Source organism: Pagrus major, chromosome 15, assembly GCF_040436345.1.
Source record: "Pagrus major chromosome 15, Pma_NU_1.0".
Lineage (NCBI taxonomy): Eukaryota > Metazoa > Chordata > Actinopteri > Spariformes > Sparidae > Pagrus > Pagrus major.
Window position 1 is genome coordinate 23793954 of NC_133229.1, and position 17849 is coordinate 23811802.

The 17849-nt window shown below is 42.0% G+C and overlaps 1 protein-coding gene across 1 annotated transcript; it reads right to left on the reverse strand.

The window, feature by feature from the left end:
* Window positions 1-302: 302 nt before the first annotated feature.
* insyn2ab (inhibitory synaptic factor 2Ab) lies at window positions 303-17440 on the reverse strand. The gene is made up of 3 exons (XM_073481272.1): window positions 16275-17440; window positions 10619-10690; window positions 303-486 (listed from the first exon to the last, which is right to left on the reverse strand). Exons 1-3 carry the CDS (start codon window positions 17438-17440, stop codon window positions 303-305), a joined length of 1422 nt encoding a protein of 473 aa, XP_073337373.1.
* Window positions 17441-17849: the final 409 nt, after the last annotated feature.

Consider the following 17849-nt stretch of genomic DNA (forward strand, 5'->3'; position numbering starts at 1 on the left):
AAAAATACATGTACAAAAAATTGTATCCCAAAGCTCACCTAGTTGTCGCAGGCGTGTGTCGATCCTCTTCAGCAAACATGCCAGCAAAAGGTTTTGACAGAATTTTAAATGTTTTTTTTTTTGTCTCTGCTGTCCCCCAGCTGACTTAATGTGCAGTCTCAACTCGGAAACCCCAAATGAGCTGGGCTCTGTCGTTATCCATTTCTCATATGTTGATTGCTCCCTCCGAATACTCCCTCATCCATTTCAGCGAATAACAGGGGTATTAATGTGCCCAGTGAAAAGGCTGTTTCATGTTTTATTCAAAGGAACCAGAGTTTCCAACGAGCATGCTTTTTGGACTCTGTCTTGGTCTTGCGTTTCGGCGTGGATGTGAAGACTTCGTTGGGGTAAGGCAGAGCGGGGCATTGTTGGCTGTCCATGGGGCAAAGTCTCTTCATCAGGGGCTGTAGCTTGTCCTCCTGCTGCTTGAAGTCCAGCTCGACACTATAATACAAGAAGAGGGAGAATTTTTTTCTTTTTCAGAAAATACATTTCACAATACAGATTAGATTCAGGTGCACCAGGAGGTTTCTAAAAGTTGTCTTTTGGGTGGCTGTCACATTTATGACTCATTCTTTTGACTTGTTTTTTATATGTTAGTAATCCTACGACGTCCAGATGGATGCTGGGAGGGAGGCAAAACGGTTCAAATGCACTGACAGACACCCTGGCAGCACATATCTCTCGTGGCACATATCCACATTTCAGAGACTCCTCCGAGTAATAGAGTTCCTTTGCATCATCTCTGTATTTTTCATGCATGCAGTCAAAGGGCTTTTCCTGCATAGATTATATGTGTATCAGAAAAAAAAAGGAGCCAGAATGTGGGTTGCTCCTGACATCAGACTTCCACATGCCGCCAGTATAATCCCAGGCTGGTCATCGTCTGATTTTGTTCCGGCACCGTTGTTGAACTCTCTCTCCGATTAAATCTCTCAGGCCTGGGAGAAATGCGGGGCTTAATCCCATCCAAATGAAACCATCGAGAGGCCAAGCAGACCCTGATTAACTGCCTGTATTCAAGCTCGGGATAAATGCATTATTATAAACCATCTCCTTTCACTTTATTGCTATTGATTTGTAGTGCTCTGTTAATGTATTTATTCCTGGGGTGTGCAATAAATTTTGAAAGCATCATATCGGAGATAAAAGAGAACGAATCATCTCCCGCCTGCCTGCCAAAGTGACACTCCTCAACAAAACCGTACCTGATAATGAAATGTTCTGTTGCTTTTTTGGTTTAGAGGGGAATTTTTTGATTTATCCTCATCCAACGCTACTTAACACACTGCATTTAAAAAGCGTGGTGAAATACTACGACTTACAGAGCTCTTTCCTGTCAGTCTAGTAGGATTAAAGGTGGGAGGGAGGGCTGGAGCTGCTAAAAGAGATGACATCTGACATGTCAAGGTCAAACGTGCAGCCCTCTTCTTGTCTGCAGGCACACAAATAGACGTTAAGGTACAAAGCCTGGCCTGACTGGGTAGCCGCTTTGATGGGCAGTGTAATTAGTTCACTGAAGGATACGCTCAACTCGAAGTGACATAATGAATCCCCGGGACTGTCTTCACCCTTAAGATAAGTGTCAGTTAAGAACAGAGCTCTATTAAAGCCTTCAGGGGAGAAACCGGATTGAGGGCTGGATAGTACTTTGTCAGGCTGGGACTTACAATGAATCATTATGTTAGATTAAATGAAAAGAAATTCAAAAATGTACAGGAGTATGGGTCTGCGGCTACTTGAAACTCAATGTTCGTATAAAAAAAGGGATTTTTTTGAAGTATTGATGTGTCAAATCCTCTTGTTGCGCAGTGCTCGTTCTTCATTTTCTTTAGGCATTTTCCCTCTTTTCTCATTGAAATGAAAACTAACACTTCACTTAGCATCTTCCTGAGAAAAACAACAGCTTTTTTTTGTTGTTTTACAGACAGACTGAAGTCTTTATCTGGGGCAGAACTGCTGTTTCCTGCAGTATCCGATGCACTCGTTTGACAACATCTCCTGTTCATATCATCCATTATTTCATTTCCTCCTGCGTTTATCTCTATTTTGATCTTTTGAATCATTATGTCCGATTAAACGAAAATAAAGTAAACCATGCACTGGGTTTGTGGCTGCCTGGAACCCATTATTTGTCAAAACAAATCCTTGTATATCATCCACTATTTCATTTTCTCCTGCTTTTGTTTCTATTTTAATCTGTTAGATTGAATAAAAATACAGTCAGAAATGTACATGAGTCTCGACTGGTGGCTGCTTGGAGCTCATTATTCATATGAAAAGGGTTTTAGCTAGCAAGTTTTCTTTCTTGTGTCAAAACAAATCCTCTTATTGCACAACGATTTGTTCATTCTTCATTTTCTGATGTGCATTTTGTCTGTATTTCTACTCAAAATGGAAGCGAACACTTCACTTAGCATCTTCTGAATGCATGACAATGGAAAAACTCGGCTTTACAGCCCGACTGATGTCTTAATATGTGGCAGAGCTGCTGTTCCCTGCAGTATGTGATGCACCTGTTTAACAACATCTCCTGATCATATCAACCATTTATTCGTTTCCTCCTGATTTTATCCCTCTGTTTTTGTTTTATGTTAAAACCGTTGTGCCTTTTACAACTTTGCTGTGTAAATATTGTTGACTGGACAGAAAGCAGAGCAGAATCACAGCAGCACAGTGCAACACAGAATAGCCTCAGCAATTATTAAGCAATTAATCACTTGACAGATCCCTGCAATTACTGTACGCCGTGGACAAATGCCTCAGTGGGAAGCCAGAGGCAGCACTGTATACGATGCGGGTGGCACTGGGGAGCAGGTGCTTCAGCAAACAAAAGCCCTATATCTAAGATCATCTCTGTACACAAACAGATTGAAGCGGCTGGAGACAGGGAGGCTTTTCCGGGGCATTCAGCAAAGCAGATTAATCATCTCTTTAGCTATGCAGTGTGAGTAGCTGTTGCTGTGATCAGTGGCAGGGCCGTTTGTTTGTCTGTGGTCGTGGCGCGCTGAGCACCGTTCAATGATTGTTGCTCCTGGGAGGGATTTGGCTGCTGTGAGACGTCTTTTTAGCATGGTAAACTCTGTTCTTTCCACAGTGTATACCTGCTCACTGCTTCTCTCTGTTCTATCTGCTACCGGCACCTTTCAGCGCAAAGTCATTCCTCCTCCCGTGATTTCCCCTTTGGCCATCCACAGTTCAAACTCTCCCACTTGACAAGATGAGTGGTTCAAGCCCAGTATAGTGTAACATCTTCAGAACTACATGACGGGGCATAGTAGATTAAATCACCAGAGAGTGACAGTTATTTCCTCCACTGACAGGCAACAGTTGAAGCAGAAAACTCCCCACAGGTTATGTAAATCAGACGCAGAAATACTTCCCCCCGTCATGTGTACGGGATATAAAAGCCACTGCCGCTGTCGATTACATGGCTCTCTGCTTCACAGACTGACAGAGAAAGACCCGATCTCATTAATGAGAACAAAACAGGAAAGGCAATCTTGACAATTGTTCGCCAAAACAACCACAGCTCCGCCATCTCAGCGTGGGACACAAGTGCTAATTAGCTCCTTGCTTCTCATCATATTGCAGAGCAGTTGCCTTCCCCCCTGAACTTAACCGTTCTTCAAAGTCATTGTTGGTTCCAAATTGGAAATACTACATTGTGTACTTTGATTCAAATGCTGGTTTTGATTCAACGCAGCATGAGAGGACTAAAATCCTTTAATGCTTTGATCTGAGCGCGGGGCTGCCTGCTGTACTCGAGGTGGACTCAGTGGTAGACCACATATAATTTGCAGCTGATGCTCGTGTAAGTCGTGTTTGAACAACACACGCAGATAATTACAGCAAGGAAATATGAAGAGCAGGAGGTGGATACGGTCTCATCATGCGGTCTTCATCTTTGAGTTGAATGTTAAGGGTTTGTTTCACTTAATAAATATAACAGGAATAATAACTTGAAAAGAATTCCCCTGGTGGCGTCGAGCCATGCAGACTCTCTGATTTGTTTTAGTCGTCGGTTTCGGTTAAGGGATCGTCCCTCCAGGAAGTTCATCTGCTTCTTTTTCAAGAGGTAAACGTTCAATTAATTCTGACTATAGAGGATGTTAGGTCGTTCACAGTTGGAGTACCTCAAGCATAATAAGTACGAAAGACTACCAGCACTGCCTGCCTGAGCAGCGTTTGTGTGTTGTGTCGTTGAGAGGCACCGTTACAGTTTTCACCACAGCTTCAATGTCTAAATCTGTAGAAAATGTCACTGACATGTGAAAAAAAAAGGCTATACATCAGGTGAAGGGCAATGTCGTTGGTTTGCTCTTTTTCTCTCTGAAAGAGGGTGAACAAAAATCATGTCATCACCGTTATCGATCATTATCAAAGCCAGCAGTTCAGCCAAGATAGCCATCATGCATCAGTAGAAGTAAGCCTTATGTCCAGGGTGTTAAAACAAAAAGTCAAAGTTACTAGCCTGTATATAAAAATCCTCAGCTTTGATCAGGTCGCTTTTATATTCTGGGACAATTGTGGGTTAATTCAGCAACTCTTTCAGCTGTTTTCACTGCATTTTGAATTCTCTACCGCTCTGATTCACGCCTACAATGGGACCCTTTGTCGTGCCAACGTTGGCCTGGACTCAAGGGTACTGTAGCATTTGTCCAAAATTACAGACAACTGTAACCTTGCAGACAACTGACCTTCATTTAATCGGGTAGCGACAGAAATCGCAGACACAAACCCAAAACTATCTGCACTGATAAATATCACCAGAGGCAGGTGAGACATTTTTTCCATATGGGTGAAGAAACCCTTCAACGAACCCCTTTTCTCCTTAGCACGATGGACAGTATCATTACAGTTAGTCCCCTAAATTATCACCCATACTGTACATTCAGGCTCTCTCTCCCTCTCTTACGCCATACGCCATACGTATGCCCTATTTGTTGCAGTGATGTATGAGATGCTGCAGTGTACCGAGGGTGGGTGGAGACTGTCAGGGGAGAGCTGAAGTCTGGATAAGACCCGTAGATTGACTACCTGAGCTCAGCAGCTGCAAGAATCCTGAATTTATCGGACATAGCGGAGATACTGGACTGCTCTGAAATTAAGGGCTACATCTCAGGGGCAGCTAATCTCGGCTACGGTTACAACATGCCGTTTAACTTTTGAATTGGCCTTTTGGTCTCAACTTTTTCCTGGGGTCGTTTTTATTTGCCTCACTGTACTGCAGCCTCCTCCACATGTTACATTACCGCTGCAGTTCGCTCACCGGATTGATAGACCACTATAATAAAAGGGCCGCCGGTGATGAGATCATTCAGCCGTTTGAGTTGTGCGGCATTTTTACCATCCGTGACAGCAAAAGTACATCCGAAATAAAAGCTAAACAATAAAGAAATGCCTTTTTTCCCCAAAAACATAATTCTGTCTTTGAAGGTTTGTGCAGCTGGTTCTGTTGAAGAATATTAAACAGCGCTATTTGCAGAATTTAAGATATTTATGACAATTGCTTTGGCAGAGATAGATAGGACTGTGATAGATTACTACCCCGCCTGCCAACTGCAGCTCAGCTCTATTCAAAGACTGTTAAAAACCAGTTGAGGGAACCGAAATAAACAACTAATGATACAGATCACAGACGAAATGATAATCCGCCTCTTTATTAGCGCGCTGCAGAGTGGCTCTTGACTGTAATTTTATTACCATACCACATGCTTTGGTTTAGTGAAGGCACTTTTTTTGCCATCAGAAATTGTTCAGCATTTGTTAATTAAGCCATTTGCTTTGCCAACATACCGAGCTGGCACACTTTGTCTTATCAAGATAAGATCAGTGAGACGAAAAAAAGAGGAACTCCAATATAGGCTTTCTTTGCACCACTATGCTGTGGGCCTCTTGCGTTGCCCCATTTATCTGCAGTAAGACAATTAAACAATAGGCCCAGCCAGAATCACATGGCGCTGATAAATACCCTTCACAGGCTCATATGACCATTTATTTGCATACTGCTAAATATTCTTACAGACCCACTCTGCTTAAACCCCCAGAGTGAACGCCACAGTTACTTACAGTAATGGCAAAACCCATGAAAACAAATCAATGTAAAGGCCTGTTTAATCAATAGGGACACAAATCGACACAAACAGCGACACACTGCAGCATTCTGGCTGTTACACAAGAGAGCACCTACAGCACAGTACATAAAAAAATGAGACGTAGAAGAATAACCAAAGGCTAAAATGTATAATGTAAATGAAGAAAGACTTCTTTGCTCCAGTACAGTAGAGTGTCTCACCCATGATTAATTCACTGCATGATTTATGGGCATTGTGATCATGTAAGAAATTATAATCATGAACTGCAAGAATTCTCATTTATTTTCTGAAACTGGAAACTATCAGAATTTTGCCACGCTAAATTGTTTTAAATTGTATTTATGTAGGTCAGATTTTCTAATTTTAAGCTTCACAAAGCCAGAAAACCCTGACATATTTCCCTTTTAATATTGTTGCCTGTGAAACACTGCAACAGGTCAGGTTTATTAAGTTAATTAATCTTTTGAAACTTTGATTACCATGGAAATTGCTTCTTTAACTGGAAGATGAGGAGATGTTCCCTACTTTGTTCACAATGTGACCTCGTCTTTTCACGTGTACTCTTTAAGGGCAATAAATTACATTTAAATGGCATTATTTATACCATGGTTCTTAGAAAGGCCTTTGAACCGTGCATTATGTATGTGTGAAAAAATGATAACTACTGGAATTGTTCTTGACTCAATAAATGGACACTTTAGTGATAATTTCCATCAAAGATCATCACCGGATCCTCCTTTAAAGCCTTTTCACACCAAGCATGGATTTTCGTCTGAAAAATTTCCATGGCAATGTATAAAAACTGATTTTATGGGTTCTTATTAATGTATGCACACTTGGAGTTCGCCCTAGTTTGACCAATGAAATCCTTCGTTTCAGCTGATGCCCAGGTGAAAATGGAAGAAAACCTCATCAGTTTGGTCTCACTGCATCCAAGACTGTATGACAAACACCACAACGAGTTCCTCTACGACCAAGTCAAGGACAATTTAGGGCTTGAGATCTCCCAACAGCTGGGATGCAATGAAGATGGAAATGTAGCTGATATTCATAACATAAACGGTCAAATCTGAACTTGAAGTGTACTTATTAATGTTTCAGTAAATTGCATGCAGTTTTCGGCATTGCCACACTGGTGGGAAACAACTTGGGAAGTTTTTGTGGCATCCAATCACTAATTTCTAAAACTCCAATACAATAGGGCATGTAATGGCAGCATTTAAAAACAGAAAAGAATGGGGCCAAGGACTGAGCCTTGAGGCACACAACAAGAAATATGTATTCTTACCGAACTACCCAATGGAAACAAAGTCTTGTGGATGTGCTGACTCAAGAACTGTAACTAAACAGTGACAAATGCAGCAATGCGACCATAATGGACTGTCCTCAGGTATCCACATCTATTCTGTTGTCTTGTATTGCATTGACTTTAGCACTGAAAGAGAGCTGTCACAGTTTTGTCCTCCTCTCCAATTTTATGGCTCAGTGAAGTCCTCGGAATTAAGAAGAGAAAATAAGTTGAAAATAAAGCATTTGGAAAACTGGTGCAGGGGAGATCATGACCCTGCAGATTATTATTGTTTTTGATGTTGACAGCTCAATGAGATTTAGCCAAGTTAGAGCGGAGAAAAAGGAAAAGGGCGACAGTTTGTCTGGGAGGACGGTGCCATTCTCGTCTCATAACAGAACTTCACCTTGTTTACTTTGACATCTTTCGGAGCGAGCAGCTGGATGTAGGAATATTGTAGGTTAAATGTGAACCGTCCATCTGTTTTAAAAGCATAATTTAGTCCTACAGGCACAGTGAGAGTCTTCACAGCTTGTTAGGCTGACAAGATTTGAAGGATCTCTTTACTTTAGTTAGACATCAGGTCATCAGGAATGCAACAGCCTTGAAATTCTCATGCTGACATCCGTCAGTGTCTCTGATAGCAGAATCAGGTCTGATGATTTGGCTTTGCTGATATCTGGTATGTTCGTTTTGCCTTACCATGAGTGTCGAGTCAGTTTTTCAGTTCTTGCTGAGGACTGGTGGTCTGCCTTCTGCCTTAGTGCTGATTGTTGTAGAACCTTATTCTTTGATGGCTTCTCAGGCTCATTCTGTCGAGGCCTAAATCTGTTTTCCAGTTTTATTGACTATATTCCACAGCTGCTCCCTGTTCTGCAGTGGTGTGAAGGAGTGAGAGCGGCTGCCGCTCTGCAGCACTCTGTTGTCTTGTTGTGTTTTTGTATATCGATGGAGGGAAGTCTTTTGTTCCTATTTTTACTTCTACCGAGACCAACATCTGTTCTGATGCACCAGCAGTAGAATATAAAATAGTCGTTGTCTTTTACTCCTCAGACAAGCCAGCGGCTCATGTCTGGGTCTTGATTAGTCAGCTGCCCAGATCTGGGAATGTGTCATCACAATTTCAAGTGTGAATTTTTCCACTTCCACTTTCCATTTCCATCCACAGCACATGACGCTGTGAACTTGAAGTCGATGGGTCTCATGTCAGGGTATTTTCATATACTTATTCTAAATCTTTCTAACTCTGTTTCCTTTCTACAAATGTCACGAGTTTTAAGTGACGGATACCACCTGAGTATGTGCATCATTTGATCACTGACCTGCTGTCAGTCATCAGAAGACAAAAGAACAACACATTTGCGGTGGTAGGAAAGGTATTTGGAGGAAAAACATTATTACAGTCGTCATTGCTGTGTCATCTGGGCAGAGCTGCACTGACAGATACCAAGAATGGTTTACGATTACGATTACGGACGGTGGAGAGGTGGTTGTGTGGCTTGGGCACCGCTTGGTGATGCCTCGGCCGGCTCAGTCGTCCTCAATCGTTTTCCTCAATCGAATCGAGGGTCTAAGGACAGCGGATGTCATTCACTGTACAGATTGTAAAGCCCACTGAGGCAATGTGATTGTGATTTTGGGCTCTATAAATAAAATTGATTTGATTTGATTTTCGTTTGATGTGAATTTAGATGCCGAAAATACATCTTGCTGGAGCAAAGCAGACTATGACTTGGATGACGGTCAAGGAGACAAGGAGACGCCGTCTGTACATGACTCGTACAGCAGGTGTCGGCCACTTTTGGTTAATGTGGCGCTTCCAAGAACAAATATGTTTGTACAAGTGGATCTTGCGTAAGAGGCCTAATGTTTTTCTAAGCCCCACTGCATCTGATATGAAATGGAGATCCTGCTTTCAAGTTCCACAATGGTTTTACACCAGAATCTGGGTCAGCTGGACACAATGCACTCGCCGAGGGAGAAGAGAAAACAGGCATCTTGAAAACTGTACAGAGTAAAAAATCCTGAAAGATTTCCTTTTCTATGCACTTGAAATCATCCACAGGTATGTGTCTTAATGTGTTTAGAATATGAAGAGTAAGACAGGATTGGCCTTATTATCTTGCTGATGAAAAAAATCTCTACTCTTTTGCAATATTGTTTAAAAAGGGAAGCAGTAATAGGGAAGAAGATCCTTTCACTGCAGCAAACTCTCATATTCAGAGAGGATATAAGCTTTACATCTATAATTTGTGTGATTTTGTGGTTTTAAAGGTTCTTTCTTTCAGGCCCACACCAGAACTACTGAGAAGTCCCACTGTACAACGTGCGTTATCTCAGCTTGAGAGTACTTTCCAAACAGCTGCCTGTTTCCTTTTTTCCAAGAACGAGGTAATGACTGGGTCCAGCGGCGGAGGCTTTTGGATTAAAGTGACAAATGACACGAGGTTATGGCTTGAGTGGATTTCCCACCTGCTTCTGAGCCATTTTTCAGCTCACGGCGTATCAGAACACAAAACCGCTTTGCATTCTGACCTGAAATACAGTGTATTTTAAAAACAAATAAATAAAAGTAAAGTGCTTATTTTGATTTCTAATCCAGTGCTTGTATCTGAATAAGTTGTTATGTTTGTCAGGGATTTGATCAAATGTCCTCATGACAGGACAATGTGACAGGGTCAACTGTATTTCCTATCCAGCTGCATCTAATTCACTTCCCACTGCAGTGTATGATTACTTATTCATTACAGTGAGACCAAACATTCCCCAGGAACCCTTGCATATGATATTGGAGGTATTATTTCTTTAACCATCCATTGTAGAAAAACATGCTTTGGTGCATAGCATGCAATGTACTGTATACAGTGCTGCCGCTAGCTGCATATTTCCTTCTTTGACTTATTCTTTCCATATTCCCGGTGCTTATTTTATGACCTTTTTATGGTAGATGATTCCATTTTCTGTGAAAGCTTCATTTTCATTTCATCAGAACGATTATTGTTATCTTGCTGTCTTCTATCTATCTGTCTCTGCAGTGCCCTCCCTATACTTTTACATTTTCTGTACAGAGAAGTGTCACTGCACCAAACACCTCTTGTAAACATCCCTTTCGCGCCGAACCAAATTTATCATGCAGAAAACAGCATTTAATGCAGCATTAATGACACATCAACAGGGACGAGGGACCCACCTGTAAATGATGCATGCGCTGTTTCGACAAGTGTCACAATTTGCTGTGTCTTGGCCTGTTCGGTAAGAGAGCCTGTGAACAGAGAGATGAAAAGATATATGTGATCTCCAGTGGCAGTCTTTAGCTTCACATTTCAACACCTGTAGGCATCAGCTATCAACCAGATTTGTTCAGCTTGGTTTTTTGGCCCCGTGTTGTTTATTCCTAACAGACAAAAATGCAGCAGGAGCTCTCATCCTGCAGTTCTTTCAGATCTGGCTAATAAAGTGTGTAGCATTGCTGATTTTACATAATGGGATTACCGCGCATTCCCATGGCATAGTTTTAAAATATGTTCTGTGTTTCTGTTCTATAGGCAAAAGGAGGTAAGCGGCAGATAAATGCTGCATGAATCATGTGTAATGAAAAAATCAATGCCTTTCCATTCTGCGCTATACTGTACATCTTTATTTCTTATACAACTCAATTTGCTGCAGACACAATGGGCATCACAGATTAAAAAAAAAAAAACAATCATCAAGACAAATTGTATCTGCTCTGATTATGGTATGTGTACACAGCCCAGAGGGACTGCTGTCTTTACTGCATTAGAGTTCTCATTTTTTTTGTATTGAAAGTCCTTTGCAAAGGACTAACTTAAACGACAAGAGGATAGGACTGATTAAAAATACCAAAGCTTTAACGACCGTCTCCTATATCTGCAGCTTTTTGTTCATATTCTCTTAGTTGAGTTTATATATGCATGCAGGCGTGCATTTTGTTTTTCAAGCTATATGTTTCTGCATGCAATGGCGGGCTGCGGTGCTATGGGGATGATGGGAGGGGCTGTGTTAGGGTCTGCACATGTAATTGCTTGCTGTCACAGTAGCTGTCCATCCTGTTGGATGACATGCGGAGGGGTCGGACCTCAACTGTTCGCCATGACATGAGAGGTGACCTCATTGGGGGCGACAGAACAGCCTCTGTGTGGATCGAAAATGCTGAATGGAGCTCAAGGTCAGCAAGTTCATCCATCCTACCTTGTTCTCAAATGAAGTCTCTTTGAGCAGCTGTGCGCAAGGACAGTAACTCACTGCACAGGCAAGGTCTACACTAGTGCTGCGCTGCTGCCTGGCTTTTCATGTACATGCTTGTCATTTAAAGAGCTTCGCTCTAATAATCAAAGCGTATTAACCTAAATTCATAATCACTGAGAGCACTCAGCACAAAAAAAAAAAAAAAACACTTCTGTCTCCCATTCAGGGTAAAATGTTCATGACCCACTATAGTGGCACTGTATTAAAGCATAGAGTGACACAGAGAATGACTTCACAGATGCGTCATGTGGGGGAAAAAAAAGAGGCACCTCTGAAAGTCGTTCTCTAAGCTAACTGCTTGTTGGCACAGATTCACTGCTGTGTTGTTTGCCCACGTCAGCTGTCCTGGGATATGTCCTGCCCTCATCATTCCCGTTTCCATGTCCACACCCCCTGACTACGTGCCTGCTGCTCTACCTGCCTGAGCACGGCTTAGTGTTTTGTGTTTTGCATGTGTTATACAGTACAGACGATACACATAAGCTGACTATATGATGCAGTGCGATGACTTGCATGATAGAGACCTTGAAATTTGCATATAATCGTATAGGCTTATGTATAACGGTATGGCAATTTTCTCAAACCAGTATAACCTAGACGTGACATGCATGTGTGTAACTGAAAAGTGTTGTCTATCTGTCCCACTTACTAACACCGCAGTTATAATGCAAAAAGCTGTTCCAATTTTTAAGATGTCTTCTATTGTGCTGTTGTTAAGTAAGGAACTAGAACAGCTGTAATACTGAACATGCAAGTGTATTGTTTGTTGTTGTTATTGTTTGCATTAAGTGTGACTTCATCAAACTGGAAAGGATGTGAAACAGATGGAAAACACATGCAGTATTTGGTCGTGCTGGACTTTTTCAGGAAATAATAGTCATGTTTGTAACTGGCTACATGAAAAAAAGTATGATATTTTGTAATAAGGTTATTCTCAATGTAAACAGAGAAGCAGAGATAAATACCATGAAGAGAATAGTTTCCTTCAAGCATTGTTCCTCTACTCCTGCTGGACCAATAGATTATCCTTTTGTCACTGCATGTACGCTAAAAGCAGTTACTTAAAAAATTACTTGACATCATGCATTTATTCCTGGTAAGAACAGGCTTTTAGTTGCTTTTTGCTTCTTCTCAGAGGGCTATCTGACTGTCTAGTACACTGGCCGACAAGGGCAAATGCGCTGCAACTTAAGAAAACACGTGCAAATAGATAAGAGACAAGCATATAAAGAAAACATCCACATCAATTTGACAACACGTGCACATGCAACATAAAAACGCTGCGTAGTCAGTGCTCCAGGCCTCTAGGGGGAGCACTCTCCACCGACTGTGAAAGCCAGGGTTGTGAACAGAATACATGTTGTGTGGCTGATGGTGATGTTTTGTAAATTTACTTAAGTACATTTATTTACCGTGTTGTTGCATTAAACTACAGTTCACTGTTAAACACTTGATGTTCTTCCAAACAGAAACTGTTAGTCCGGCTGTGTTCAGCTGTGCTGTAACTTATTATTAGCTGTTAACATCCTTAACCAAACACACAACAGCCAAGGACGTCACATTAAAATCTGGAGGCTATAAAGGCTGCTCGCTGGTGCATGAAACCTGACTTCCTGGTTATTAAAATACTGGTATCTTCCTTGTTTTGGGGCCCAGAGATTGCGCGCACAAGAGACTTCCCTAAACCGACAAAGATGGCTAACTCAGACAGCTTCTTCTTTCACAATGTAGGCTAAATGTAGGCCTCGAAGCCTGGCTCTCTTCCTGGGGGCTTGACCATGGCACTCTGCTGCTCACCAACTGCTAATTAGCTCTCTACCTGCTGATATCAATACAGACTCTCAGTGCCCTCTTAACCAGCGCAACATATATTTGAGTCCTGTCAGCAAGCTGTTTGTGGCTGAGGGGATACATTGACCGTTGTGTGGGAAAATTTCAAAATCTTCATATTTTTCTTAGGTCCAGCCAGTAGCCAGTGATTGTAACAAGCACCGACACAGCACAGTAGAGAGAAAGAAAACTATAGTAACAGCATTAGAAGATGAGCTCAGTTGTGGTCAGCATGGTCTCCGTAGTAGACAGTAATTATCAATTCAATTTGCCACTGAGGGATGATGGGACACCATTAGTCTCGAGCCCTGCAGCATGCTATTGCATTTCAGTGGAGCATAGAGAAAACTGTTTTGCTTTTATCTGATGGGCACCTTTGATCGACCCAAAATTTTTGGAGGCCGATCAATTGGTGCACCCTTAGTTTTTAATATAAATGTATTTAGTCTCTCTACAAAACATCACCATCAGCCACACAACATGTATTCAGAATAAAGTCCTGGTCCCTGCAGTCAGTGGAGAGCGGTCCCCTAGAGGCCTGGAGCACTTGCATTGTGGCGGCTGGATATGCAGCGTTTTTATGCCGCACGTGTTTTCGGGGTTTGTGTGACTTTGCATCGTTTTTATATTTTCACGTTTTCCCTAATGGAAGTGTCTTAGGCTGTTGCAGCACGTGTATTTGGTTGTGTTGTGTACATTTCCAGCATTCTTTCTTGATTTGCATGTCATTTTGTCTATTTCAATGTGTTTTCTTAAGTTACAGTGCATTTGCTACATTGTCGGCCACCATTGTCCAGCCTTGCAAAAAGGGGAAGTGTATTTGGGCTTCGATCCTGTAACTGCAAATCTCTAGGAAACGTTGATTGAACACAACACAGTGGAAGCACTACAGCTACAGCAGGCGCAGTTTTGTGGAGATGAAAGGCAAAGTGTTATGAGGCTGCACTAATTGGGCCTTTACAGCCAAGTTCCACAGAACCACACTAGGGTGCCTTGTTCTCCACTGGATATGGATAAGACTTAAATACAATTTGCTTTGTGTTGCTATGGGTTTTAGAGATGGAGTACATTGATTCCTACAATTGCACAGCGGTAAGAGTCTGGCTGTGGACATGCCTTGAGGAATTTATGGACCTTGTTAAGGCTTTCTCTCCTTTACAGGTAAGTCTCTAATGAAATATGACACAGAAAGACTTGCTGGAGGCACATTTGCTCTCGCTTTAAAATTGCAGAGAGAGCAAGTACTAACATGTGTTGTATTGTGTTTTAGAAAATAACCTAGTAAACCTTGATTGTTGAATTTCATATGATACAAATACAATAGTGATCCTCTGACAGTAGCGCAATCCTTTGCACCACCGGCAGGTCAGAGTTTTCAATTATTCACTAACATCTCAACATCTACTTGATGATATAGGTGATTACATAAAAAGATGTAACATCGTGAATGGCCTGAATAATCAATAATCAGTTTCAGTCTTATCACAGGCTTTGACCCATGTTGTGTGGGGAGGACTGTGTGGAGTGGAGGAACAACCACTGGGAGACGGCTGCTGAATGTGGGGAGCTCTTGGAAGAAACACCTGATTCTTCTCTAACCTTGAGCCGGATTGAGGAAAGCTCAAAGTTTACTTTTAAAACTTTCGAGATTTAAAAGTGGATTTATCTTCACTTATCTCTCTCTGCAGCAGTGCCACTTGGAGGCGCTGAAATCCACTGCTGGGTGGAGTGAACTGTAATTAGTCTCTCTTTGTTGACTGCTGACTGGAGGGGAAACGCACTTCACTTCATTAATATCTCTGGTGAGTGATGAGGTCAGTCAGAGGCTGAACTGAACTCAAACACACTCACACACACCCTCAGTGCCTGCCGTAGCTCGCTAGGCTAATGCAGAGTTAGGTATTCAGTTTGTAATGCGAATAAACACAAATGAACCCACTGTTACAGGAAGCAAAAATTCAGTGTGAGAGGATAATTACTTTTACACTTTTACAGACCTTTGTTATTCTTTTAAATAACATTTCACTTACCAAGTTAATTACTGGAATCTGGGAACACACTGCTATTCCTAAAATAATATTGCTGAGAGGAGGCAAGAAACACCAGCAGTCAGGCAATCATTGAAGTCAAACGAAAAGAGAAACCAGTGGCAAACAGTAAAAGTTATTGCCTAAAGCGGAACATTGTAAAAATCAATCACAGTTTACAGAACGACTTCCTGGATTATTATTACCAATATTTTTATTTTTATTTGAGATAAAGTCGTTCTAAAAAATCTGAATAGTTTGCTTGTTTACAACCAGTTTGACTGGTTGTAACGAAAAGAGAAACCAGTGGCAAACAGTAAAAGTTATTGCCTAAAGCGGAACATTGTAAAAATCAATCACAGTTTACAGAACGACTTCCTGGATTATTATTACCAATGTTTTTTTTTTTATTTGAGATAAAGTCGTTCTAAAAAATCTGAATAGTTTGCTTGTTTACAACCAGTTTGACTGTCTGCTTGTATTTCTTGGCATCGAACTCTGCTGTACTGATGTTGTCTTCCCAGATTTTAGCAACCTTGGTGACAATGTTATGATAACCAATAGAAATGATGGCCCAAGCTACCAAAAATTCCACTTGAGTCGTAATAAACTGGAATAACCTTTTAGCACAGCCTTTTCCTGGCAGCACACTGTGAATTGTGATGCACGCTGAGTGCATAATGTATTTAGGGTTGCATCTACAGTGAAGCTTACTCTACTCACCCCTCTCTCTGTGCTTCACCTTTCTCCAGCTCCTGAATAACTCCGAGTAGGACCTTGATGGTCTCCTGGCTCGAGCTGATGAGGCTCTCCATGGCCTGCAGCTGTGCTTTGATATCCTTGTCTTCAGATAAGGGCATTATCTGCTGGCTGCTCCCCATGCCTGGGGCTCGTGTGTCTCTTGGAGGGAAGCCCTCGTCCCCCCCGACCGTTTGCTGGAGTTTAGAGGAGGCTGACACATGCCTTGTCCGACACTGCCCTTGCGACTGTGCAGAGCATTTGGCACTATGGGGAAGTGTCTGTGACTGCTGTTCGTTAAGCTGTGTACCCTTTTTCCGTTTACAGCTCACAGACGGGCTTCCTAAAGACTCCACCTGTGTCAAAGAGTTCCACACAACAGGGCCGGTGCCCTTTGTTTTGTCCTGTGAAAACTCTGAGTTAGCCAGCTGGCGCTTTGAGGAAGTGCCAGCGTCCATATCTTCTTTGGGTAATCCTTTGTGTTTGGTCCTTGTCCCACACACCTGGTATTCTGGTTCTCTTTTGGAAGGAGAGCTGCGTGGATGGCACTCTTCCGAGAAATGTGAAGAGTCTGGACAAGAAGGTCCGTCCACGCAGTTGGCACTGGAAAGCAAATCCTCTATATCACTGCTGTCATCAGTGTGGTGAAGCAATGCTTTAGTCTGCCCCACAATCTTACCCTTGTACTTAGAAGACTCCCCGATAGGTTGTCCGTCCTCTCCTCCTGCTTTTATGTCACTCAAAAACCCATTGTTTTGTCCTCTGTAATCTTCCACCAAAGCAGCATGTTTGAATGTGTGTCCTTTTTTCCTCTCAAAAGGAAAAGTCTTGTATCGCTTAGTGAGGTCCGGCGAGGTCTGCACGCCCGTGCTCTTGGTCACGTTTGGAATAGAGCGTCTGGCAGGCATGGTCATGTATTTTCTGTGTGTCACTTTGCAGGAAATGGATCTGGAGTGTCTTCCCCGATGCTCATTCTGAGCGTCGCATATATCCTTAAAACGCACCTGTAAGGCCTTGTTTCTCTTCTTCACTTGCTGCTTGCCTGATTCTGGTCCAGACTGTGCATCAAGGCTGTGTGACGGGCCCGTCTCTGAATCTGATTCATCTGAATTTGAGAGAACAACGCATTTGGTGTCCTCTTTGCTCACCATATTTCCTGTAAAAAACACAAAGAGAAAAAAGTCTGTGTGTTACTATGCGATCCAGCACGAAGGAACCTGATTCTTTTCTCCTTCTGGGACCAAAACTTTACATTCTGTTCTTACATACAAAGCCTCTCATAAAGGCATGATCTGTCATCCAAAATTTAATGCATGGAGTAAATGTGCCATAATTAAAACATCACAAGTCAAACTCTCAATTATTTACGTGAACACGTGTAACGCTTGTATCTATTTACACAAATTATTGATTGGGATGTTCCAGAGGTGTTTTGTCCATTCTGTATTCCCATTTCAAATGTCTCTTTTAATCAAAACCTCAAACACAAGACTCTCCTGGATAATATAACTACCCTTCAGGTTGATGTTGCGGCCACTACTTTTCTATTACTGCAACTAA

Coding starts and splice junctions, on each gene's coding strand:
- insyn2ab (XM_073481272.1), bottom strand. CDS start 17,440: ATGGTGAGCAAAGAGGACACCAAATGCGTTGTTCTCTCAAATTCAGAT. Junction 10,691..16,274: donor GGTGAAGCACAGAGAGAGGG/GTGAGTAGAGTA, acceptor CTCTGTTCACAG/GCTCTCTTACCGAACAGGCC. Junction 487..10,618: donor AGCGCATGCATCATTTACAG/GTGGGTCCCTCG, acceptor CTTGTATTATAG/TGTCGAGCTGGACTTCAAGC.